The 27,316-nt window shown below is 47.2% G+C and overlaps 1 protein-coding gene across 5 annotated transcripts in view; it reads right to left on the bottom strand.

The window, feature by feature from the left end:
- Window positions 1-6,965: 6,965 nt before the first annotated feature.
- NT5C3A (5'-nucleotidase, cytosolic IIIA) overlaps window positions 6,966-27,316 on the bottom strand; it is a 373,159-nt gene continuing 352,808 nt past the window's right edge. For all 5 annotated transcript variants that reach the window (XM_078688239.1, XM_078688237.1, XM_078688241.1 and 2 more), the window contains one exon: window positions 6,966-7,519. In XM_078688239.1, the coding sequence (XP_078544365.1) occupies window positions 7,418-7,519 (102 nt within the window). In that variant the 3' untranslated portion in view covers window positions 6,966-7,417. The remainder of the gene's footprint in view (window positions 7,520-27,316) is intronic.

Genomic DNA, 27,316 nt, shown 5'->3' with positions numbered 1-27,316 from the left:
CTCCCCCTCCAACGGTGCCCACTCTCCCCCCACTCCATGCTCCCCCCCTCCGGGCCCCCACTCCTCCCTCAATACCTCCCTCCCCACTCTCTGCACTCCATGCACTCCCGCCACTCCTAGCCTTCACTCCTCCCCCAACAGCACCCCCCCTCTGTGGCACTCAACGCACTCCAGATCAACACCCAACACCCAACATTTACCCTCCCACCCCATGCACCCCCTTCACTCCTAGCCTCCACTCGTCCCTCAACAGTTCACTCCCCACCCTTAGCTCCCCTCTACTCCTGGTCCCCACTCCCCCCTCAACATCGCCCCCCCCACTCTCACTCCCCAGTACTACAATTGCCCCCCCGCTTCGACCATTTTCCACACGTCTCGCATTTGCCTCACCCCACCTGTTATTGATTACCCTTCCAATAACTCTAACCCCATACCCAACGGCACGCTGGACGCAATCATGACCACCCTCTCCTCCAAGTGAAAGAAGATCTCCACACACTCACAAAGTCACTCCTCACGCACACCGAGCGTACACCCCTCTCCACCACGTCTCAACGAATCGTCAACTCCCCCCCACATCCTAGGCTCCCCATACGTGGGACCTCTATTCCCCCTCGCAATATCTCCAACAGGCCTAAGCGCACCATCAAGTCACATCCTAATCGCGCCGTACATTGGACCTCCATCCCCGCTCGCAATACCGCCAACCGCCCCCAGCGCGCAATCAAGACTCTCTCGGACAGCGATATACACACCCTACTCAGCACTTATGCACCGGCAACCCAAAACAGCTCAGCCATCACGCACATGTCCATCCCTACGATTCTCTCCAACGCTTTTAGGCACCCCTCGCATAGCACCAGAGGCTCTGTTCCCGACAACCTCACTAAAGTCCCTCTCACTATGGACCCCTCCACCTCCCCGTGCACCCCCAGACTCAAATGCACACTTCTCAACTGTAGATCGGCCCAAAAACACTCGACGGAGGTCGCTGACCTCATCTTGTCCAGGAACATTGACTTAGCCATACTAACTGAGACATGGTTAACTGAATCCTCCAATCCTATCATGGATATCCTAGTCCCCCCAACTACTGCATCACCAGACTTGACAGGCCCAACAAGACAGGCGGCGGAATCGCATGCATTTACAAGAGCAACCTCTCTATTAACAAAGTCTCCGCCCCTTCTCATACCTCCTGTGAATACTTATGCCTGGATGTCATCAGTGAGAACAAACCTGTATGTTCTCTACACATCATGTACCACCCCCCGGGGGACAACCTCCTCTTCTCCCAACAACTCATGGACACAATATCTATCAACGCTGGACGGCAAAACACACAAATTTACCTTGGTGACTACAATCTCCACTGGAATGATCGCAGTGACGCTGTAGTTAATAGCCTCAAAAGTTTCCTCATCGCTTCTAACCTCACGCAAATTTGCAACACTCCAACACATGACAAAGGCTCCATCCTCGACCTGGTCATCTCCAAAGAAGGCACCACTCAACTTAATTCAATCCAACCTTGTGACTGGTCAGACCACCACATTATCACATTCCTCATCAAGGAAAAAGTAAAACTCATTCCGGTGCAACGCGCCATGCCCAAAGTTTGGAAAAGAGACATGAAGAAACTCAATGCAAACTCTCTACCCCCTAGCAGCTGTAATCTCCTACTCCCCCCTACCGACGTTACTGACGTCCAGGACCTGACTGACCACTATCTCAACTCCATGGCCTCAATAATCAATGAGGCCGCTCCAATGCAACTGAAAAGAGCATCCACTAAGACATCCAACCCCTGGTACAACGGGAGTCTCAATGAAGAGAGACGGGCTATGAGAATGGCAGAGCGCACCTGGAGATCAGTCCCCTCGGCACTGCATCCTAAAACCCTGAGGAAAAAGAGAAATGCATACTTCAGGAAAATTAAACGCTCAAAGTCAGAGTTCTTCAGAGTCCAGCTAGACCAAGCAAAAAACCGGCCAAGTAAACTGTTCGAGCTATTCCGATCTCAATCTAAAGAACAACCCCCAGCTATCGACACTATGAGCACTACTCCTTCCTGTGAAGATTTCTCATCCTTCTTTAACGAAAAAACTGACAATATAAGGAGAGACCTCCTCAATGATGCAAGCCTTTACTCAATCCCCAACTGCATAACTCCCAATAAACTAAAAAACAATGCGACCTGGTCATCCTTTGACACTTACTCGGAAGTAGAAATTGACAGAATACTCAGCACCCTAAAACCATCCAATCACCTCACTGACCCCCTCCCTGCTAACGCCGTAAAAGACTTCACTCCTCTGCTACTCCCACTCTGGACTAAAATTATCAATAGCTCACTTCTACAAGGAGCCATCCCGGATTCCCTCAAAGTTGGACAAGTTACACCTTTACTGAAGAAACCAACAGCCGACCCCACTGATCTAAACAACTACCGTCCGATTACCAACATTCCCACTCTCGCCAAACTCTTAGAAAAATGCGTCCAATTACAAATGACAAAGCACATAGAACAGTTTGATCTCCTCAACCCACACCAATCAGGCTTCCGAGCAGGGCACAGCACTGAAACGGCTATGACTCACATAATTGACGATGCCATCCAAATCCTAGATCAAAACAATACCTGCCTCCTCATCCTTCTTGATCTTTCGTCAGCATTTGACACAGTGAAACATGAGAACTTACTCGATCTCCTAAAGACAAGAATGGGCTTCTCTGGGACTGTGCTTCGCTGGTTCACTTCCTTCCTACACAACCGGTCTCAAAAATTCAAGAGCAAAAACCTGATGTCTTCCCCAGTTCCGGTGTCGTTAGGTGTCCCTCAAGGATCCTGCCTATCCCCTACTTTGTTCAACCTAGTTATGGAGCCTCTCACCACCCTGCTACAAACATCAAATGTACACTTTCACATGTACGCCGATGACACTCAAATATATCTCAAGTTACATTCCCACAACGACATCCTGAGTCTGAACTCAACGATCAGAAGCACCCAATCCTGGCTGGCCGACAACCACCTCAAACTCAATGCTATGAAGACTGAGTTCCTCCTAATCTCACCTCCCTCGAAAATATTTTCCGCTCAAACATGGCTTAAACACCTAACAGCACTCAATGTCCAACCGACCATCGTAGACTCAGCAAAATCCTTAGGCATAACACTTGACACCAACCTCAACATGCAGCAGCATATCAGCAAGGCTACCAAGGGGGCGAACTTCCAAATAAATACCTTGAGGAAACTGAAACCTTTCCTTCCAGCAAAAGACTTCCAAATAGCAGTACAAGCTCTGGCCATTCCTCGCATAGACTACGGCAGCGTGGCCCTCTGCGGCCTCCCCCTAACGACAACTGCACCCCTCAGAGCGTCACTAAATGCGGCAGCGAGACTCATCATTGGATCAAAAAAACACTCACATATCTCCCCGGACTTCAAATCCTTGAACTGGCTGCCTCTTGAAGCCAGAATACAGCTGAAAATTGCCTGCATGACGCACAAGGCTATACACATGAAATCACCCAGCTACCTCACTCAGAAGTTGACAATTTCCGGGGGGTCCAGAACTACCAGGAGCTTAAACAATCTTCTGCTGAAACCGCGAAGATTCCGGAAGGAAAAAACGTACAAACGCTCCTTCTCTGGAATGGCGCCCAGGATCTGGAACGCACTCCCTCCTGAAACGAGGCTCATCTCCTCCTCCCTTCTTTTTAAGAAAGAAGTCAAAAGTATCCTTATGGCTAAATACACTTGAACAATGCGTTTGACTTACACTGCGAACAGTACTCCAGCATTTTATTATGATATAGCCTTTATATTCCTTTGCACGTGTGTTGTGAACTATATTAGTCTGAAATGCTTAGATCCTTTTTTCTCCATCTTTGTATAATCACGACGTTTTTGTTGTCATACGCTCCCACTATGCCTGGCTACCTCATACCTGTACTATACGTAATTTTTTGCTATGTACTGGAGCGTGATGATCTTGATGATGATGATATGACCTATATTAGTATGAAATGCTTAGATCCTTTTTCTTATTCTTTTTTCTCTCCATCTCTGTATAATCACAGCGTCTTTGTTATCATACGCTCCTACTATGCCTGGCTACCTCATACCTGTACTATACTTAATACTTTTGTTATGTAATGGAACGTGATGATCTTGTTGATGATTACACCTGCCTCTGTAAAGCGCTCTGTTATCTGCAAAGATCTTGTTCGCGCTATATAAAACTTTCAAAATAAATAAATAAATAAATAGGAGTGCCTAACTAGAACTGTACTACTTGACAGCCCAATTATCTTGGTCAGTGAGATGGCAGGGTAACCCAGATAAACGGCGGGCAGCCAAACTCACTGCATGCCTGGATGCTGAAGGGAGTCAATTAATTAATGCCCTATTGGGGAATGGAGAACACAAGAAATCATACCTATGTGTACTCAAGGTGGCTAGGTACTGCTGGCAATGATACAAACGCACTCCTGGGGCGGGAAACTGTGTGCACCTCCATTTCCCATTAGGGCGCCTTCCAAAATGTTCTGTGTTAACCGAGCACTTCAATAAAAGGATATGGACTGAGGCTCTGATTTGCAAGGGGGAGTGATTTGTTTGAAGGGGTGCTTAAATATCTTTTGAGGTAATTGGAGAACGATTTGATTTGAGTGGTGGGCAATTCATAAGGCCTTCTGCACTGCTCAAAGCAGCAATGTTCACCTGGCCGCACTAATCTATTACATATACTTTCCAATATTCCCAAACTGGGAGCCTGTATCCACACAGTGCCATTATTATGAAATTCAATAAATCCAGATTTTTGTATGGAAACAATACAGAACAGATCCATTTGGGAGGTGTCCAAGGGAGATGAGGTAAATGAGGACACATGGGATAAAATAGTGGAGTTACCAAATCTGTCAATAGAAACGCTAGATTTAAATTCACCCAGATTCATTACATAGACCAAACATATTTATACCCATATAAGCTAGCCAAAATATATTGTGGGCCTGCTACGTCTGGCCACGTGTCCTAGATGTCTCTATTCTGGCACTCCTTTTTATCACATGGTCTGTGAATGCTGCCACATTCAGACATTTTGGGCAGAGGGAACAGGAAAAATCCAGGGGGGTCACAGGGATAGTCATTACCTTGAAGCCGAAACAGTGCCTATTGGGTGAAATCCAAAGAACCAAACATTTACGGCAGTTTTGCAAGTTTTTTGATCTGGCATTGATAATTGCTAAGAGAAAAATAGAGATAGGGTGGAAAGCATCAAAAGTCCTGTTAGTTGGTAAGTGGCTGCATGATGTGGTGAACTGGTCACATGCGGATGTGGCCACTTTTACAATGAAGTGTAGAATGAATAATAGAGGTCCATCAGTGGACTCATGGCACAAACTTATTAGCTTTGAAAGGTACATTTGACGAGCGAAAGGATTAAAGCTTCTCATTTAGTTGCCTATAGGTTATACGACACAGCGCCCAGGAGCTACTGGGTATGAGGATGTCAGACATACTGCAGTTCGGAGAATAGTTGCTGCTGATGGGAGGAGAGGGAAGTTTGAGGCCTTGAGGGGATGTAAAAATATTCTTAGTTACGGTGTTACTGTTATGATAGCCACATCATTGTTATTGTAATTTATATATTGGCACAACGATTTCTTTAAATGGTGGCCTTTGATCCTAACTTTACAGTATACCGTCATATGCCAATGCTTGTATTTGTCACTGTGGACTCAATTATAAAATTAGTAAAAAACAATTTAAAATTTAGATTATTAAATCGTGAGTATATTATGCTTCTGATGCAACACACTTTGTCTAGCTTTGAGCCCGCTCTTCCATGGGTCGGCATGAAGGAGATACTCAGCCAACCAGACAATAGTAGGCAGTCCACATGTTTTAAGCAGACAATTCTCAAGGTATGTAAATGATCAGGAGTAATAAACAAAAGGTCCTGGCAGCAAACTTGAAGGAGTCTAACCAGATTTGCTGAGAGTCTTTCCTTAACACTACTCCTCAGCCACTTCCCAATGATCGAGACCATGTTATAGAAAGGAGCGCCAGGATGGGGACATCTAGGACAATTGTCCGCAGCACCACAAGACATTTTGGCTATCTCATGATGGGATAAACATGTCTGGTGTATGTAATTGATCTGGATTAATTTTAATCTAGTGTTTCTTGTGACAGATATGGCATAGTCCAGTATTTTAATTCATGTGTCCTAATCTCATTTGCTGAAAGAGGTAGGTGGAGATTTGTACTTGGTTGGGACATTGAGCCTGGGTATAAAGCTAATTGGAACGTTTCATGTGCTTAAATTGCATTGGTGTTGTTACTACTTCCAACAGCACACTGTGAATTTACATCCATACTTTTATGAAATTACATTTATTCCTAGATTTGTTCGATAAATTATACGTTTTCCTAGTAGATTGCGATTTCCTCCCAAAATGACGAGAAACTATGAGGAACACTTTATGCACAAAGTTCAATCATGGGTTAATGGAAACGTGTGAGCGTGCTGCAGACCAGGGGTCTGTAAAATTTCAGAACATCCTGCATTACCAACCAATTCATTGCCAAGAGGCAAATATACGAACACTGTTGCAAAATCCTGCAACAAGATAGCAGCCAAAGCATACTGGTAAGTTTTGTAGAGTTTTGCAAACCTTTCGTTGACAAGTCCTCATATTACATTTCCAGCTCAACAGTGTTGACTACCTCCTTTTTCAACATTTCAATTTGTTGATCGAGCCCAACCAGACAACCTTACCGCAGGGGTTCTGGCCAAAGGACTTGACAAACTAATCTATACTGTGTAATCCTTCCTTAGTAAAGATGATCTTCGACTTCTTAAATGTTTACTCAAGAACATTAGAATACAATATCGACAGACTTGCCATAAACACACAGCAGATGATCAAACAACATACACTACCAGAAAAGTGCAATACCTTTTATTATTCATTACCTAGTGGTCGCTCAATTATGTACAAAAAGGCAACACTTCAAACCATGTGCAATATATTTGGAAATTCAAATAACCTTTTCAGTTTGTTTAAAAAATACAGTATTCTCCTAGATAGGTACAAGAAAACAAAGAGACATAGAAATCTGTTTAAAACCACGAATTTTAAGAGGTAGAGTTAATCTCGTCCATTATTAAACAGATACAGACTTAAAGCCTGTGAGTGAAAGTGGCGAACTAACAGGAACAAAACCTAAGTAGACAAAGAATGATATCTTTCAAATAACAAAACCGTTATTAAATATCATAAATTAAAACAAATACAAAAACAATATTCAAATAAGATATAAATCAAAGTGTCTCTTTGAACCGCACATGTACGGGTCTGTCCATTTGCCACATGGCATGACATTCTAGGCTGTCGTTTACAGAATCTTCTGTAGTATTGAATTTGCCACATCCAGCGTCTCATCTTTCACCAGAACAATATCGTAGGAATCCATGTATTTTTCTAAGAGTTCGTCCACCTAATTATCAGAAACAAAATTGAAATAATATTGTTATAATGGCCATTTTCAAACTGAAAATATCTGTTTGAATCATGAAAACATATACCTGGAAACTGTGAATAATGCAAATCGCAACATGGTTAATGTATATTGTAATGTGCTGTTTGGGTCTGAAGAAAAAAAGGGTTTGTTGCAGTCTATGCAAATTGTACTTCAGTTCACAATGTTACACGGCTACCTGATCAGGGAAGGGCAATGTTAAACGATAGGGTTTTTTTTTTAAGTTTCTAAAACCTTTTTTGAGAATTTGCACAGTACAGCAATGAAGAAGATGACGTCAATCAAATGCAGTTGTAGTGTTCATATATCTTAATCCGTACTTAGCAAGTCTATGCAAATTACTAACATTCCCTCCCTCTGTCCAACCGTCTAACACACAACCCTCCCAGCCATATTTGAAACGGCTCAACATTGTTTTGCAGAGAACAGCTACACACATTTCTATAGATCACGGTACTGAAGGTACTCAGATTGGTGAGATCATTCGTACATAGCTTGAGGAAAGCGGTCTCATTAATATATGAATAAAAAGCTATAGACACTTCCAGCACTATACCCTCACCCATTCGTCCCTTCCATGCTGCAAGGCACCAATGCATCTACTCCATCTAGTGTGACCACTGGTCGCGCTGTGTTCATCTCCCTTGTTTCAGCCACCTCCCCCTCCACCTTCCGGTCCCCATTTATGCCTGACCCCTGAGCTAGAAGATAAGTAGTCAATGGGTCCCCATATATCTTTCGGCCGCTACTTTATAGGTAAGAGTTCAGCATAGTTGTGCAAATGCTCTTGCCAAGTGGACAAGGCGTGTGTCTAGTCTTTGAACTTAAGAGCTCGACCCCTTCCCCACCTGCAGGCCACTTGGCACTTCGCAAGTAGCATACCCATTGCCAGATATGTATTGTGAACTGTGTTTATATCTTGGGTTAGGCCTAGGAGGGTCGCCAGCGAGGTCGATGGTATCGGTATCGTCACTCCTATCATGGTTGACATGCCTTCAAAAACCTGTACCCAGTAGTCAGTCACCTGTGGGCATTGCCATGCCAAGTGCATGAAATCCGCCCCCTCCTTCCCACATCTGGCGCATTTGTCATCCTCCCGTAGAAGGAACTTACGTAGCCGGACCGGAGTGTGGTACAATCTATGCAAAAATTTAAAATTAATTAGGCGTAACCTACTGTTAGCTGTGACTGCCTCTGTCTGCATGCAACTGATTTCCCTTGCTCATCCGTCAGAGGGACTCCTATATCCTTATCCTATTCCATGCTAGCTCGTGGGTTCTGAGAGGGCGGCGCGTTTTGTACGTGCTTATACAACATAGACGTGACGTGCTTAAGGGCATCTGTTTGCAATAATACATGTAGAGGTGTGAGTATATCCAGTTCTGCAGGAAATGCTGGGGTCGCAGCTCTAATGCTTTGTCTAAGTCGTATGTACATGAATATGTCCATGGTAGTAGGTGTGTGCTCACCAAAAAATTGTTCCCTAGTACAGAACTGCCCCCCGACATAAAGGCCCCCCTAGGTGCTGTAGTGTAGAGTATCGAGCATTCTCCCGACATATCCCCTCATACGTGACCTGCAATACGGGAATACACAGCAAGGCCATCCTGAGGGAGTACATCATGGAGGCCTCCAATCTATGAGCGATCCGTCACCATGCAGTGATGGTACAGTCTATTGTGGACGGGTCACGCTCCAGCTCCTTCACTGCCGTGAACAGGTATCCTTCTGGAGGTGTCGGGCCATATGGCCATCCTCCACCACCAGGTGTGGCATGAACGGGGGGGGGATGAAACCAGTAAACCGCAAAGTGCGCCTGGGCACAGTGGTACATCATACCCTCCCTGGTGATACGGTAACGTCAATGTGGCAAGGTTGAGCCGTGATGGTTTCCCTCCCCAAATGAGACGCGTGAGCTGTGTGTGTAAGTGTAGTGGAAAAAAAACCTCCCAGGGTGGTATGGTACGTTTATAAATAGATCTAGAAATTTTGGTAATAGTACCATCTTAATAAGGGATATCCTCCCTGCCATCAAGAGTGGTAGTCGTATCCATTTGGTTATACTAAATGTCACATTGTCACTGGCCGCCCCATAGTTTGCACACATTAGTGCGTCCTTGTCTCTGGTGATATGTATACCCAAGTATTTTTGGTCGTCACTCTCTCATATCAAGGGATAGTCCAGCTGATATGGGATAGTCTTATGCTTCAGGGGAAATATTACGGACTTAGTCTAGTTTATTTGTATGCCAGAGATGGCACCAAATTTAGTTCTCTCTCGCAGCACTGGGTTGAGGTTCTCCTGTTTTTTTTATATACGTCATATCGTCCGCGTATAGGGAAATGAGCAGCTGCCTAGCCGGGTAAATCAGTGCCCTCTCTTTATGGTGTTGCCTTACTTTCAGGGGTTCAAGTGCCAAGGCAAATAACATTGGAGACAGTGGGCAACCTTGTCTCGTGCCTCTGGAAGCGAAGATGGTAGATCTGGCTCCATTCAACAGCACTGTGGCTATTGGTTGCTCGTACAGCGATTGCACCCATTTAAAAAATTTAAGTGGCATTCCCATAAATTCCAGAGTTTCTATTAGGTAATCCCACTCCACCGAATCAAACGCCTTAGTGGCATCGAGGAATACTGCTACCGCCAAGCAGTTTGGGTCTATGTCCTGCATTACTGCTAAAAGGCTCCTGAGATTATGTGAAGTGGCTTGGTTGGGGATAAATCCTGCCTGATCCGGCAGCACTAGCCGCTCCATCAGGATGCGAAGCCGGGTAGCCAGAACCTTCACTAGTATTTTAGTGTTGCAGTTCAGCAACGAATGGGGGCGGTATGATTCACAATAGAGGGGGAATTGCCAGGCTTTAGCAAAGAAGCTATCTGGGCCTCACGAATTGTTTTCGGGAGGCACCCCTCCGCCAGTGCCGCGTAGTAGACCTCTTTCAGAACGGGGACTAAAAGTGGCTCATAAGCTTAATAGAATTCTATTGGCAGTCCGTCCGACCCTGGCGCTTGCCCTGATTTCATGTGCATTATTGCCTCCTTAATCTCTTCCACCTCTAAGTCCAAATTCAAGAATTTTCGTTGAGTATCTCCCGGCCAAGCTAGGGCTGTGTCCTCGAAGTATTGTGGTAAATCCAGCGGGGATCTCCTTTGGGCAGTGTAGAGTGCACTGTAATAGCCTACAAATGTGTTCATTTGCTCTGAAAGGTTCCTATGTACTGTGCCCTGTGCGTCTTCTATCTCTGCTCTACAGTTAGAAAATGTAGGAGGCCATACCGTTTGCACTAAAACCTTCCATGGGCAGTCTCCTTCTCCGAAAACCCGTGCCTTGTGATGCTTCCCTCTAAATTTGCATTCTCTATCTGCAGTATCTCTATACTCTGTCATTTTATCCCGTAGTTTGGCTCTAGTTACATTTCCGTTGATGCCTTCAGCAAGATCTCTTTCAAGAGCTTTGATCTCCCACTCTAGCCTGTGGAGATCTCTGCGTAGGTCTTTGAGTATGCCCCCACCCTTGGATATGCACCAGCCCCTGGCTGTGACTTTAAACGCCTCCCAAACAGTTGTGAGACTGGACACTGACGCCACATTTTGCTCAAGGAATTCCTGTATTTCCCATTCTGTTTCCGCTCTAAAGACAGTGTCCTGAAGGTGCTGGGGATTAAGACGCCAGTTAACATAGGGGGTCTTATTCATCAGGGCTCGTAACACCATAACCACAGGAGAGTGCTCAGAATATGTACGGGCAAGACGAGTCACTTTTTCCAGCGAGTGTGCCATCCCTACGGATACAATCAGGTAGTCCAGTCTAGCCCATGTCGAGTGAACCACAGAGTGGTGCGTGCCCTCCTGCTGCGTAGGATGTTTGTATCTCCATGTATCGAGTAAATAGTTGGTGTCTATGATGTCCTTTAGTGTTTTTTGCATGTTTGTGTAATGTACTGGGGAAACCCGGGATCTATCCAACTGTGGGCACACCACCGTGTTGAAATCTCCACCCCAAATGACATTAGTGGTTCCTATCACTTGGAGTTTACTCCATAATAGAAGAAGAGCATGTGGTTCATCGGTGTTAGGGCTGTAGTAATTGGCAATTGTAACATCATTTGAATCCAGCCGCCCCCAAATCAGACAAAACCTCCCATTGTCGTCAGTTTCTGACCCTCCCATCACAAAATTCACCCCTCGTCTGATGTGGATGGCCACATCTCTGGAATACCCGGAGTATGATGCAAAACAGCGATGTGATGCCCATTTCGTAGCAAACTGGGGTGTGGTCTCTGGGTTCAGGTGCGTTTCTTGCAGTAGACCAATCTTAATGATGTGCATGTCCAAGTACCCTAGTACCTGTCTCTTTTTCCTAGGATTGTTCAGGCCCGTACATTCCAGGATATCACAGTTAGTTTATCTATAATGTGCGTGGTGTCTGCCATTCTCTTGACTCATGTGATTAAAACTTAAACATGCGCTGTTACCAGTATTAGGCTGAGTAAAAAACATTTCACCCAAACTAGGGTGCCCACCCCCCACCCACTCCAGCTTCCCCAATTCGCCGGGAATGCATACCCTCCCTACCATTAGGAAACTTCAGTCAATCAATTCCTAATCCTCATTAAGGAAACATGGGGGATCGCCCCTTGTGGGGAAGTCACTAGGAGCTCTCGACTTGCCCACTCCCCTCCTCTATTTCACCCACGCGCTACTTCATTCTGGTAGGCAGGTAGCTGTAGCGGTATGGAGTTGAGTGTCCGGGCGGCGCCAGTTACCATGCAAGTTCAATACTTCACCATTTTGAAACATCTCTCTGGAGTAGATCGCCATTTGCAACCGCTTGGCCGCTGGTAGGAGCTTCTCTCTTCAGCCTGGATTCGACATTGGTGATTGGGATCTAGAAAGTGTGCGGGCCTCCGCCTCCATGGAATGCTGCTGGAAGATTTTGTTTGAGATAGTTCTCCGCTTGCTGTAGATTCTGGAAGAAATGCTGCTTCCCACGATGAGTTATCTTCAGTTTCGCCTGGTACATCATGACGTATGGGATCTCTTGTGCCAGCAATTTTTTCTTTAACGCTGCAAATTTGGGCCTTGCCTCTTGCACTGTTTGCGTACAATCTGGGAAGAACTCCAAAGTGGTGTTCTCGTACGGGACCTGTTTCTTCTCCGGGGCAAGACGCAAGACTGTGTCTCTGTCTCAGTAGTTCAGAAACCGTACTATTACAGGACGTGGCGGTGCTCCTGGTGGCGGGCGTGTAGCTAATGATCTGTGTGCTCTTTCCTCTGTTAGGTGCGCAGAGAATGAATCTCTCCCGAACAACTCTACAACTAGTTTTTCAATAAAATCTATTGGTCGATTCAGCCAGGCCTAGGATACGGACGTTGTTTCTTCTAGAACAAGCTTCTAAGTCCTCCTTCTTGTCCGCTATTATCTTAAGCAGTCTATCCATTTGGAGAACACGCTCTATATTTGCCACGGCCCCATCCTCCAGCTCAGAAACCCTGGTTTCTGCCTCTTTGATCCGTTGATCATGGTGGTCCAGTTTATTCACCACCGCATCCATCATTGCGTTCATTGTATCCATTTTGCCATCGACTGATGACAGGCTCGGTTTCATGCCAAGTAGCAATGCCTTCCAATCTTTTTCCTGGTTATCTGCAGTATCCGAGTTAGTCTGTTCCACTAAATTGCGTCTTGCGCGATTCAAATGGTATTTTTGTTTGCTTGGCATCGGTGAGCCCCATGGTGGCCGTCCGCTACGGACTAGGACGTGAGTGGCTGGAAGTTTTAGCCTTACATCTCAAAGCTGCCTCCTCCAGCACCAGGTACGGGGAACCTCAATAAGTTAATCAGTCCGGGCAGTATGCACAGATGACAAGTGCGGCTCCCAATTTCCGGATTTAGTCACCCCCAGTTGAGGTTGTGAACCTTCCGGCCTCTTGGTTTTTCAGGCCAGGGCCCAGCCGTGTCACCAGGCGCAGTTGAGTGCTATAATATCGAGTCTCACGATTTTGGTAGCTGCAATGCGGTGCTATGTGCTGCAGTGCTGCAGTGGCGGGCGTTGTGTCACTCAGGTACCCTTGCTATATTTCCAGGGATTCCTCCCCGTGCCTAAGAACCCCAGAGTGCTCACATCATTGTCCTCTAGCTGCTAGGATGCGCATTAGACTTCTGCCGACCTCTGCTCAATTCTGTCAGTGTATCTTCTTACCTTATGTCCTGAAATGGTCGTCCTCCAGTGTCAACCACGTGTACACCTCAATGTTGCAGACCACGCCACCAGTTCCTTTAAAGGGCAGTGCATACAGCTGTACTTGCCTGGGTGTGGACATTCAGGGTTGGGAGGGTTCACATGTGCAGGAATCTGTTTATATTTCGTCCCGATCTCATCCGCTACTTCAGCTATGCCCGGTAGGTAAAATGGCGGCTATCACTCCCAACCACGGCTACAGCGATAGCGCTCTATGTGGTGCGCTCCCGAGGTGCTGCGTGCCGTGTGTACTATCTCCCTGGAGCCACGAATAACAGAAGGTGGGTTCCCAGTGTGTGTTGCTGCTAGTTCTCAGACAGCCCCCACACAGGCGTCTCACCATCAATCGGGGCTCGCGCAATGCCGCTGCACAGTCTCTGGGCGGTATTCTCCCGGTATGGCTCCCTCCGCACCGGTCACTGTTTTGACATAGCGCTAACGTGGTGGTTCCGACTCTTCCATGCCCCGCCGACACTCACCTCGAGGGAGTGTATCTATACGTTGGCTCGGGGAACTCCGTCGCAGCAGCTCAGCTCAGAGATTCTGCACACTGTCGCTATCTTGAGGGCTCGGCCTGCAGTCTTCCGCCCAACCACGGGTTTTCTTAATTGCTGCCACCGCCTCTCACCACCAGGCCATCACCTCTGCCCCAGCGCTGGAGTTCTCCAGTCCTCTGCTCTTGCACGATCTGCTCCCACCTCATGAAAGTCTCACCGCATAAGTCCGTGACCGCTCCGGTATTCTTTAATATGCATATATGGCCTTATATGCAGTACAGGATAGGGATTATGAATATTATTCCGCCCGGCTGGGCTGGAGCCTCACTGGTGTGCGGCCATCTTGGTCACACGCCACCTAGCGCCCCGTTGCACGATAGGGTTAAATAAAAAACCTAGAAAAACAGACCTGTGAGCTTTCAACACAATGATTTTGCACATATTGAATGCCACTATATCAATTAAACTACCTACCCAACTAGCAATGATCGTGGGCCTCTATCACCCTATATACAAAATATTATCCAGTACCATCTGTGAATTATAAGGCTTCCGTATAAAGGTCAATGTTTTTTCAATCTGTCTACCTGAAGTTGGCCTTTGCAATAAATACACCTTTTCGTTCTACAAGATGTACAGAATGGTAAATGAAACCAATGTCTATTGTATACCAGCAACTGTCCCTTTTAAGAGAGCAGGTAAAACTGGAAGCCTGGACTCGGACTCCATCCTCTGGAAACCATAATCACGGTTGCATGTTACATACAAAACGTCCAACAAGCCCTGTGCTTGTAGGCCATATTGTTCAAAAGGGTATTAGCTGTTCCCAATCAAGCAAGTCTACCGCTCTCACTGCAGGACACCACAGTGGTAGACAAAGGTCAGCACACAGGGCTCAAGATATTAATGAGTGCGAAATCCGAGTGAGACCAGGAGAAAGTTTAAATTTGTAGGCGTTTACAAAGTTAGATCATTTGTAGGCCTGGGCAAAATGTAATTATGTTGAGAGAATTTTTGTTAAATTTTGTTTTATACAACTTCACATAATTTTCACCGGTGAGTTACACCAAAAAGAGGGAAACCATAAAAGTGTGTTTATGTATAATCTCTCAAAATTTTCATTAGATTTCATGACATTTTTATAAAAGCAATTTTACAATTGTGCACGCCCCAAATCATTTTGTCTCCTGGTGATCTTTAGGTCATCAGCACGGGCTGGGTAAAATAATGGGACCATTTTCATACTGTCACACACACACAACTTTCATGCCTTTCTTCCCGTTTCAGTGAAGAACAGAGTGGTCATAAAGAGCAAGACAGACACCCTAGATTAATGGCAACCCTTGATCGGCTAACCTCTCTAGTCCCTAAAGCTTTAAGTCCTCCAATAAGATCCCGCTTTGCCCGGATGTGATATACTGGGTCATAAGTAAACACTTCAATAAGATGCTCAATTTGTGAAAATTGTACCTACAGATGTAAACGCAAAGGCCTTTAGCACCATGCTTACATCAGGAGCACTTTGTGGACATAATTTTATCTGCCGCGATAAGATTAAAAAAAATAATTACACTAAGTCCATTCAGTCCAATTCTTCAGAGACCTAGAACTGGCAGACAGCTTTGGTTGTTCTGTGACTTACTTCACAGCCTAGAGAAACACTGCTATCACCTCCCGATGAAGGGGCAGGATAGAGAAGGTCTATTTAAAAAGAAAGTAGGATAGGGAAATGAATCCTAGAGGAACAATTACTTATCCCTCCTCTACTATTTTTGTGTATGTTCTTTCTGCACCTTCTTTCTGCCTCGTAAAGGGGTTAGAAAAATAGTCACAGTAAACTGCCCACAGAGCAATGAATATGAAAACAAGCATTGGTAGTGCATCAGTTTCGCCTATGTAATGAATAAAGGCTGTTTTAATCAATCATCGTCTGGGGAAGAAAATAACAGAGGAGTGGAGAGGATGTGGCGTACTAGGAAGAACTTGTGACTTGAGTGCTGGGGATCCTGGTTCGAATCTTGGCGGCGCCGCACAATATACTGTGATTCAATGCAAATCACTTAATATCTCTTGGTGATAAACTGTTTTTTTAAAACTTCTTTTTATGGCAACACTGCACAGATATCGCAGTACATGTTCATCATATAGTTGACAGTAATACCGGTAGTTGCTGATTATTACGTTACATCTTGGGTGATAAATTATTATACAAATATGCTGCATAAGTAAAAGGCAAAACTTTATGAAAATAAAGTTCCATCAAAGCGGATGTTAACAACCTTTCGGTGGCAGGAAACTGATAAGAGAAGCAGACGAGGTACAAGCATTGGTAAATGAAGGAAAGTATGCTACAGCCAATAGAAATGGAGGAAAGGTAAGTGGCACGCATAGGAACCAATGAAAAGCCAGGAAAGAGGACTCGGGATGTAGTTCTCTTAAGTTTATATCAGGCACAGCCCCGCAGATTGAGGGCCCAATGCCCCAGATGTGGGCTGGTGGGAGGTGATCTTCTACATATGCTATGGGCCTGTATTTCATTAGCCTCTTATTGGGAAACACTCACAAAGCTCTTAGCCCAGTGTGCCGGCCGCACGGTAGAGTGGAACTAGGAGGTATGCCTTTTGGGTCTCTATAAGAGGCCTACAAAATATAAAGTAACAACCCCTTTCATAGACCGAGGACTCATCGTAGCCAAGCAACTAATTACCAGGCGCTGGAAGTCCCCTGAAAGCCCAGCTACGAAATCATGGTTTCAATCCTTCATATGCTGGGGCTTGGTGGAAAGCGTGGCGATCCGTCGCTAAGATATTATAAGATACAATAGGATTGCGTACGTTGCAGTTGCAAGCAGTATGGGATGTGATATTAACAAACTTCCACAGCTCCTGGCAGGAGAATTTGGATACACAGGAGACCCCCTCAGGGATAGATGAGGTGCATGAGCAAACCAATGGTACAGAGTGAATTAGACATCATGAAAAGGAGGTTTCAGCCCGGGAAATCAACAAGACCCTAAACACTGTGCACCTCATATGCATATCCAAGTTAAAACATGATAATTCAAACAGCAATGAATGGCGTCATACAATCTTAGTGTGTGATTAATGTGCAGTTGTGGGGAAGGGGTGTGTCGGGGAGGGCGGCGTTAAGCTGAAGCTGGCATATGCTGTCCTCCTATTATATTGACTCAATGAGGCTTTACTTTATGTTTAATTCGATAATATTAATACCCTGTTATATTTGGCACTCGAAAATGCTTTGTGTAAACGAAAAACTAAATATGTAATGCTTATATGTTATGTTATGTTATAATGAATTTATTGAGCGCACTGTCACCATGAGTTTCCTGGCGCTAATCGGATTTGGAGGATGGTAGAAGGATAATTAGTGAGGATGAGGGAAGAGTAGTGTTTTTAGGGATTTCCTAAAGGAAAGGAGGGAGCAAGAAGACTTGAGTGAAAGTGGAAGGGAGTTCCACAGCTTGGGGGCCAGACAAGAAAAGCTGCGGCCGCCCGATCTAGTGAGTTTAAAACGAGGGACGACTAGGAGCTGGAGGTGGGTGGACCTCAAAGTGCGAGAAGGACAGTAGGGGGTGATTAGGGACTTGAGAAAAGCAGGGGAGGGACCAGTGAGGGCTTTGAAGACCAGGCAATGGACCTTAAAAGTGATTCTTTCGCTGACTGGTAGCCAGTGGAGGTGGCGTAGTAGGGGTTGAGCCGACTGCCATCTAGGGATTTTGAAAACAAGCCGAGCAGCCTGGTTTTGGACGAGCTGTAACCTGGACAGCTGAGATTTAGGGAGGCCGTGATAGATTGAATTGGAGAAATCCAGCCGGGACATCACCAAGGCTATTAAGACTTGCAACAAGGCTTCTGGTGACAGGAGGTGGGCGACTTTCCGTATCCTGTATAGCTGGAACATACAGGAAGATGTTACTGCGCTCACTTGGGCCTTGAGAGTGAGCCCGGAATCGATCAGGACCCCGAGGCTCTTTACACAGCCAGCAGGAGAAGGAGGTGTTCCGAGCTCAATAGGCCAGTACTGAGGGCCCCAGTGAGGGGCACTTCTCCCAGGAAGAAGGAGCTCAGTCTTGCCCGGATTGAGCTTGAGTTGATTTTGATTCATCCAATGCTGGATGTGTGTCAAGGCCGTCTGAAAGTTAGTGACAGCGTCAGGGGAAGTTAGGGGAAAAATAGGTTGTAGATCATCCGCGTAATTAAACACGGTGACATCCCACTTACCTAAAGAGTGAAGGAGGGGTTGAAGGTACAAATTAAAAAGGAGGGGAGACAGGGAAGATCCTTGAGGGACCTCACAGGATGACGAAGCGCTGGTGGCGCAAAAAGGGCCCAGGCTCACTGCCTGAGACCTCTCCTCTAGGAAGGATTTAATCCAGGACAGAGCAGCCCCACAGACTCCGGCGGACTCAACACGGTGGATTAAGATGTTATGGTCCACCGTGTCGAATGCCGCCGATAGATCGAGTAGGACTAATGCCTGGGGTTGTCCTCTGTCATCGTTGCGTCTGAGGTTGTCCAACACGGCGAGGATCACGGCCTCGGTGGAGTGGGCTGGTCTAAACCCGGCCTGGTTAGGCGCCAGAAAGTTGGACTCCTCGATAAAGTGCGAGAGGCAAGTCGTGACATGAGCCTCCAAGATTTTAGATAGGAAGGGCAAGAGGGAAATGGGGCGGTAGTTGGCAAGGACCGCTGGATCGGCACCTGGCTTCTTTAAAAGGGGCACCAGTACGGCCTCTTTGAATGAGCAGGGGACTGTGCCAGAATTAAGGGACGAATTAAGTAGAGGGAGAATGCAATGTGGAAGGGTGTGACAAATGTCGCGAAGCACAAAAGGGGGGCAACAGTCCTTGGGGGATCCAGATTTCACGCGGGTGGACAGTTTAGCAAGGGATTCCGGGTCGAGCGTGGGGAACCGAGAGAGAGTGGAGGTGTTGGGAGGAGATGGTACTGCTGTGATTGGAGGGAGAGAGTGGGGAATGGAGTTTTTGATGGTGATGATCTTGTCAATGAAGAAGGAGTTTAAGGCATTGCATGATTCTGAGGAAGGAGGCGGGTTCGGGAGTGTCCTGGCGTCCGATGTTAATTCACCAAGGACTTTGAAGATCTCCTTAGATCTGTTGGGGGCTGTTAAGATTCTGTTGGAAATGAAAACAGTCTTGGTTGAAATGATTGCAGTTTTATAAGCTTTACACGCGGACACGTATGCTTCCCTGTCGGAGCTGAGATATTTGCGCCGCCATCTACGCTCCAGTCGGCGCAGCTCCATATGTTGTTGTTTTAAGGCGAGGTTATACCATTTGTGAGACTTATTGGAGTATGTGCGAGAGAAGCAAGACAGAGGTGCACATAAGTCGCTGGCCGTCGTGAGCCAATGTGAGATGTTGGCATCCATGGTGTTGACATCTAAGGTGTCGAGGATTAGGGGCTGAGTCTTGGCAAGTGAGGAAAAGAAGGCAGATGAGTCGAGGGTCTTCCAATTCCGAGCGGACCCTCCGTGCCGGAGGGGGGGCCTGACCAGGCCCTTTACAAGAATAGATGACTCGATCAGTGCGTGGTCTGACCAGACGCAAGGGGAAATAGTCAGGCCAGAGAGCGACACCCCCTGTGTCCAGATGTGGTCTAAGATGTTGCCCCCAGTGTTGAGTGGGAGAGGTGACATGCTGCGTCAGGTTGAGGCTGGAGAGTGCCTCAAACAATTCGGCAGCATGGGGACCAGCATCGGCGTGGTTGAACCAGTAGTTAAAATCGCCATACATGGCAACGCGGGCTGAGGAGATCATTAGGGCAGAGAGCTGCTCACATAAAGCGGCAGGGAACAGAGGCATGGAAGTGGGGGGGCGGTATAGGACGATGAGGGTCAGGGCACCGGCTTCGGTTGGCAGGCTAATCACAAGATTCTCGACGTCAGGGAGGCATAATGACGAGATGAGATGTAAGTCTTTGCGGATGATTGCTGCGACCCCACCGCCACGACGGCCGTGAGGCCGATTAGCGTTCAGCAGGTAGTAATTCGGGGGTAAGGCAGCCAGGATGTCAGGGAGGGAAAGGTCAGACAGCCAGGTCTCGGTGAGCAACAGAATATCTGGGTTCTCGGCAGTTAGCAGGAGGAAAATATCGGTGTGGTGTTGGGGGAGAGACCGTGTGTTGAGGTACAGTATGTGGATGCGAGTTTCAGACGGGGCAGGGGCCGGCACAAGTGCACGAGCGAGTCTGGGGAGAGGCAAGTCGGCCGCGATGCAGAGAGACACCAGGTGGTCCCAAGTTGTGGATAGGAGAGCGCAAGGGGGCTGCTGGAGGTTTCTAAGTAAGGCGGGTGAGTATGTCATAGAAAGGGCAGCATCTCGGGGCCCTGGGCCCGTCTGGGCGCGGACGGGCGCAGACGGGCTTGCCTTTGGCGCGCCCGCTGCGCCCGTCCGCTGCGCGCACGGGCGAAGCACATGATTTGTAGGGCCGCTTAGGGGCGTGGCCAGGAAGAGTGGGTGTGGCCGGGGGAGCGGCCGCTGAAGGCGGCGAGCGGGTAATCCTATGGCCGCTGCAGCGTCTACTCGGCTGCGCAGGAGTGGCTGAGACGAAGGAGAAGTCCCTGAATGCAGGGTAAGGTAGATTAAAAAAGCGCTAAGCGAGCGCTGTGCTGGAGAGGAGATTTTAAAAGTCAGGGCTTAACTGTGACTCCCGCGGAAGGCAGGGGAGGAATCCGATTGTGTGAGCTCGTATTCAGCTCCTTCTTAAAGACCCAGGTGGGCGTGGCCAGGAAGAGTGGGCGTGGCCGGGGGAGCGGCCGCTGAAGGCGGCGAGCGGGTAATCCTATGGCCGCTGCAGCGTCTACTCGGCTGCGCAGGAGTGGCTGAGACGAAGGAGAAGTCCCTGAATGCAGGGTAAGGTAGATTAAAAAAGCGCTAAGCGAGCGCTGTGCTGGAGAGGAGTTTTTAAAAGTCAGGGCTTAACTGTGACTCCCGCGGAAGGCAGGGGAGGAATCCGATTGTGTGAGCTCGTATTCAGCTCCTTCTTAAAGACCCAGGTGGGCGTGGCCAGGAAGAGTGGGCGTGGCCGGGGGAGCGGCCGCTGAAGGCGGCGAGCGGGTAATCCTATGGCCGCTGCAGCGTCTACTCGGCTGCGCGGGAGTGGCTGAGACGAAGGAGAAGTCCCTGAATGCAGGGTAAGGTAGATTAAAAAAGCGCTAAGCGAGCGCTGTGCTGGAGAGGAGTTTTATATGATAACATATGCTTTGTGAATCCTTTTATAAATGTCAACATATGTTTGATTGCCAATGGTGCCTGTCTAAATGCATGAAATGTTTAAAATTTAATAAACAAATTTAAACAAAAAAAACAGACCAGGACTGAAGTAACCAAAGGTAGCAGCTGGTTGGGACGGGTACATATTTTCTGTTGGCACACCTCACAGTGTAGGCACATATCTGCTTCAAGACTATGTACTTCTCCCGGCTAAGTAGAAAGATTGAAGATGCTTCGCCTTAACAACTTCCACTGTCTTATTATACTGTATTTTTTCCACATAGGGTTTAATAAAAAAAGAGCATCACTTCAGAAATCTATAATATCTTCCAGAACTTAATCTAGTAAAAAAGAAAGTGCAATTATTACACACTTTATTTGTAATGCTGAAGATATTTTCCTAATTCCTAAAGTTTGGTATCCCAAAGGTAAGCCCATCTGCGCCTGGACTGTATCCAATTCCAGGAACCCTAGCCATCCCACTACACAATGCAATCCTGTCCTGCTCCTCATCGCCGGCCTGTCACTCGCTCGCTCACTGCACTGCTGCAACACAGCACACCACAACAGGGAAGGAGCATTTACTTGCACCTCCTGCAAGTTCTCATGTTCTCTTCCACACCCTACACCCACACCCCGCACCAACACCCATCACCTCACTCACTCATAAGTACCTGCCACAGTCATCCCCGCCGGCTACAAGATTACTAGGTAAGATCTTCAGCTCAAGCCTAAGGTGGAGGCGCCATCAAATTCAAAGATACCATCAGCTGCACCACCTACTCAGACACCCCCACCAGCTACATGGAACACCTTGTATTCAAGATACTCATTACAGCTAACTTCTCTCTGGGTGGAATCCTCTTATACAGACCACCAGGACCCCACACTAATTTCGCCAGTGACATCACAGACTTCTTTGCACCCCCTCATCATTCATTCCAGCACCTTCATTGTCCTTGGAGACTTTAGCTTTCACCTAGACTGCACTGACCCAAAATCTACAGCCATTCTAGAAAAATACACCTCACCCAGCACGTTACCAAACCCACTCACACTGATGAACACGATTTTCTCCTCAATCAGCATCATCACAGTCAACAAGCCAGCACCTATGACCGGGACAGACGCCACACCCATGCCAGTTTCAGCACACCAATCTCGCACCACCACAGACCTACCACCTCCAGAGCTACCGGCCGTAGTTGGAAAACAATCACAGAAGAGAAGTGGGGTTCCGCCCTTTCAGCGTACGGTCCCAAGCACACTAGCAACTTGACGAAAGCCATCAAGAACTTCAACAGCTAGAATACTGCAGGGTGTGGAAACCCTGCCTCCCACTGCAACCCAACGGCAAGTGGCTGACCATAGGGCAGCTGGTACACACAGAAACTCAGGCTGACAAAACGCCACTGCAGAGCAAATGGAGAATAAGTCTAGACACCACAGAGAAAGAAATCTTCAAATCAGTAATAAGACGCTACCATCAAGAAATACTAAGCCCACATCTCTTGCAAACTGTATCAATGCTGGAAAGAACAGCAGCAAGGAAATCTTTGCCATCAAAGATTTCACTGTGCCTCCAGCAACACTACCCCCTCACATCATCTTTGCAATAAACCCTTGGAAATCTGTAACAAAATGATCTCCATGTTCAGCAACTTTGACCCTCAACCGAACCCCATTACCATCACAACTCAACTACCCACCATGGCAGAAGCAAGAGCCCTGGCCTCGTGGCCCGATATCACCACTGTCGAAACTGCTACTGCCATCCACTTGGCTGCCCATGTCTGCCCTGCCCCCAACCACACCTTCACCAAAGGATTCCTACCGATCAGTAAAGCACTAACACCCATCAATAATGCCTCCAGCAACTCAGCCACATTCCCGGACACCTGGAAACATGTCAATGTCATGCCCCAGCTCAGGAAACCATCCACTGACTCAGTCATGCTTTCCAACAACAGAGCCATCTCCCTCCTACCAGCAAAGATCTTAGAGAAAGGAATCAACTGACGCCTAACCGACCACCTCAGCAACCACCAGCTCCTCAATGCAATGCAGTCCAGATTCAGCCCCAACCACAGTACAGAAACAACACTCCTCTCTTCTACAGACAACTGTCACATGATCCTTGACAAAGGAGACACTGCAGCCCTAATTCTCCTCGCGCTCATCAGGCGCCTGGATGAGATTGACATTCAAGGACCCCTCACCACTGGACCTGCTCCTTCTGAACGATAGAACAGAAGCAGGCCGCCAGGCACCTTACTCATCAGAAGCTCACCAACTCATCTGCGGAGTGCCTCAAGGTTCATTGCGCACACCACCATATGCAACGCATACATGATCCCTTTGGCCAACGTCATTCAACCATAAAACATTAACACATTAACATACTCTCCTATGCCAACGACATACAACACACACTCTTCCTCTAGGGCAAGACCCCCAACACACAAGAAGAAAGTTTACCCCTTCAGGAGCAAAGTCCCTATCTGTCTCAAGCTCAACACCTACAAGGCAGAAGTAGTTCTCTCTGGCAACAAAAATTCAGCATGGGAGTCCAACTGGTGGATGGCCAGACAGACATAAACCCACACTCATTACAGGAACCTAACCGGACATAACTGCACAAGACAATGCCATCACATCCTGCTTCAACACCCTGAAGATGTGGAGGAAGATCTTCAAATGGCTCACAAGCAACACTGAAAAAACTGTCATTCACTCCATAGTCACCAGCAGGTTAGACTACAGGAGCACATTTTATGCCGGGATGACCAAGCAACTAACCAGAAGACTACAAACCATCCCATCCAGAACTCGGCAGCCAGACTCATCTTCAACCTCCCACATAGAACTCTCATCACACCACAGCTCAGGGAGCTCCACTGGCTTCCAATACAAAAACGCTCTCATTTCAAACTCATAACATACACAAATTAGGACCCACCTACCTGAAAAGTTGCATCTCCATCCACCAACCAGTCAGACACCTTCACTCCGCAGGACTCCTAATTTGTAAACATCCCACGGGTAGACAAAACCAGATCAGGAGGACAGACGTTCTCCTACATTCCTCCTAAAGCAGTAAAGACCTCCCACTACATATCAGAGCCTCCTCCTCTATTTCTGACTTCTACAAATAAGCTGAATGCCTGGCTTTTCAATTAACCAAGCTAGGGCTAGGGACACAAAACCTGTTTGGCTCCAGAATACTTTTGCAGCAGAAAACTGGGGTGAATATCATCTCCTATTCACGTATTGTCTATCTATAATAGCATGTAATGTATGGCCCCCAAAACTATCTGCCCTTGCTTTCAATTGCATGAAAGGATGAGTAATGGGGGAGCCATACATAGCACAGCCTCTTCTTCCTGTTCCAAATGTCAAATAAATCAACTATATATCTGGCCTCCTGCTACCCAGCCCCCCACCCTCTGCGCTTCTCCCTCTCCCAAGAAACCATGTTCACTGCAATCCAGGGCTACATTTACAGATGGACAGGCTACCAGAAAGCATGGAATTTCTTTGTGACGTACCAACAATGGGAAACTAAAGTCGTTTTCTATAGTTCCTACCTTAGATAAGGGAATCAGTGCAAGGACATTCTTTCTGAGTGGCTAAGCACTAAATCTTGTATCATCATCAATAACCATATTTAAAAATCTCGTATTCACAGTAAGTGGCACTCGGTGAGTCATAATGAAAATGCTACTTACCAGTATGCATCTGTTCTTGGCATGTAGGGCTGCTAACATTCATATCTATTGCATAGATCGCCGCCTAGTGTTGGGTCCGGATGATTGCACATTGTTGTCCTGGAAGAGTCTTCGAAGTATCACGAGATAGGTGGCTCCTCCCCTGGACTACAGTGCGCATGGGCATCGACTCCATCCCCAGATTGTTTTTAGCCATTGTGGCAGAGATGGAGTGAAATAGTGTAAAGGATGTCCATGCTAATGATTGAATGCAAGAGAGTATCTGCAGCCGCTACGGGCACCGGGGAGGAGGGCGGGCGATATGAGTGTTAGCAGCCCTACATGCCAAGAACAGATGCATACTGGTAAGTAGCATATTCAGTTCGAGGCATGTGGGCTGCTAAATTCATATCTATTGCATAGAATACATAGCAGTCCCTCCATTAAGGGCGGTTGCCCGTGCCAGCTGCAGAAGTCTGAAAGAGTGTCTTGAGAACAGCCTGTCCTACAGCTGCTTGCTGTTTGGAATGCACATCGACAGAGTAATGTTTGGTAAATGTGTGTGGTGTAGACCACGTGGCTGCTCTACAAATGTCTTCCAAAGGAATGTTACCCAGGAAAGCCATGGAGGCCCCCAACTTGCGTGTGGAGTGCGCCCTTGGGGGTATTGTTAAAGTACGCTTAGCTTTTTGATAACAGATTTGAATGCACTTAACAATCCATCTGGCTATTCCCGCTTTGGAAATAGGGTTGCCTTTGTGCTGTGCGGAGAAGGCAACAAAAAGTTGTTGTGTTTTCCTAAAGTGTTGTGTTCTGTCAATGTAGTACATCAACGCCCTCCGAACGTCCAATGTATGAAGCATTCTTTCCGCTACTGTTTGTGGGTTTTGAAAGAATGCGGGCAGGTCAATAGTTTGGTTGATATGAAACTGTGACACCACCTTCGGAAGGAATTTGGGGTTAGTGCGTAGTACTACCCTGTTGGAATGAATTTGTATGAATGGCTCCTGGACTGTGAGCGCTTGCAGCTCACTAACACGTCTGAGCGATGTAATAGCAATGAGAAATGCCACTTTCCATGTCAGGAACTGAATTTCGCAGGAGTGCAGTGGCTCAAAAGGGGGGCCCATCAGCCTAGTGAGGACCACATTGAGGTTCCACACTGGAGCTGGTGGTGTTCTCGGAGGAATGACTCGTTTCAGTCCCTCCAGGAAGGCTTTAATGGCAGGCACCCTGAAGACAGAGAGATGCTGCCTGTTCTGGAGATAAGCCGCTATGGCGGATAAGTGTATCCGAATGGAAGCGTACGCTAGATTGCATTTGTAAAGATGTAACAAATAGCAGATGATGTTAGGAATGGATGCATCTAGCGGGTTGATATTGTGTTCTGTACAGTAAATGACAAACCGCTTCCATTTTGCTGCATAGCAAGCTCTGGTAGTGGGCTTTCTTGCCTCCCGTATGATATCCATGCATTCTGGAGGCAGGTTGAGGTAGCCAAACTCTAGGACCTCAGGAGCCAGATCGCAAGGTTGAGCTGTTGCGGATCTGGATGCTGAATGTCGCCATGGTTCTGCGTCAAGAGGCCTGGGGAGAGATGCAGCCTTTGATGCGGTACCACGGAAAGTTCTAGAAACGTGGTGTACCATGGTTGGCGTGCCCACGTTGGAGCAACCAGGATGAGCGTCATCGAGTGTTGCTTTAGCTTTCTTGCCACCAGCGGAATGAGAGGCGCTGGGGGAAAAGCATACGCAAATCTGCCTGACCAGTTCATCCATATCGCATTCCCTTGCGATTCCGGGTGAGGGAACCTGGCGGCAAAGCTTTGGCATTTTGCGTTTTCCTTTGTGGCAAACAGGTCTATCTCTGGATGACCCCACTGCTGGAAGTACGGGTGGAGTACTGATGGATGTATCTCCCACTCGTGCATTTGATGGCTGTATCTGCTGAGCAGATCCGCCATCTGATTGTCCTTGCCCGGGAGGTGTTCTGCCATGAGGAAAATGTTCCTCTGAATGGCCCACTTCCACATGCTCTGAGCCAGATGAGACAG

The sequence above is a fragment of the Lissotriton helveticus genome, chromosome 4_1, assembly GCF_964261635.1.
Source record: "Lissotriton helveticus chromosome 4_1, aLisHel1.1, whole genome shotgun sequence".
NCBI lineage: Eukaryota > Metazoa > Chordata > Amphibia > Caudata > Salamandridae > Lissotriton > Lissotriton helveticus.
Note: the sequence above shows the minus strand (reverse complement) of the source record. Positions and strands in the feature narration are given on the sequence as shown.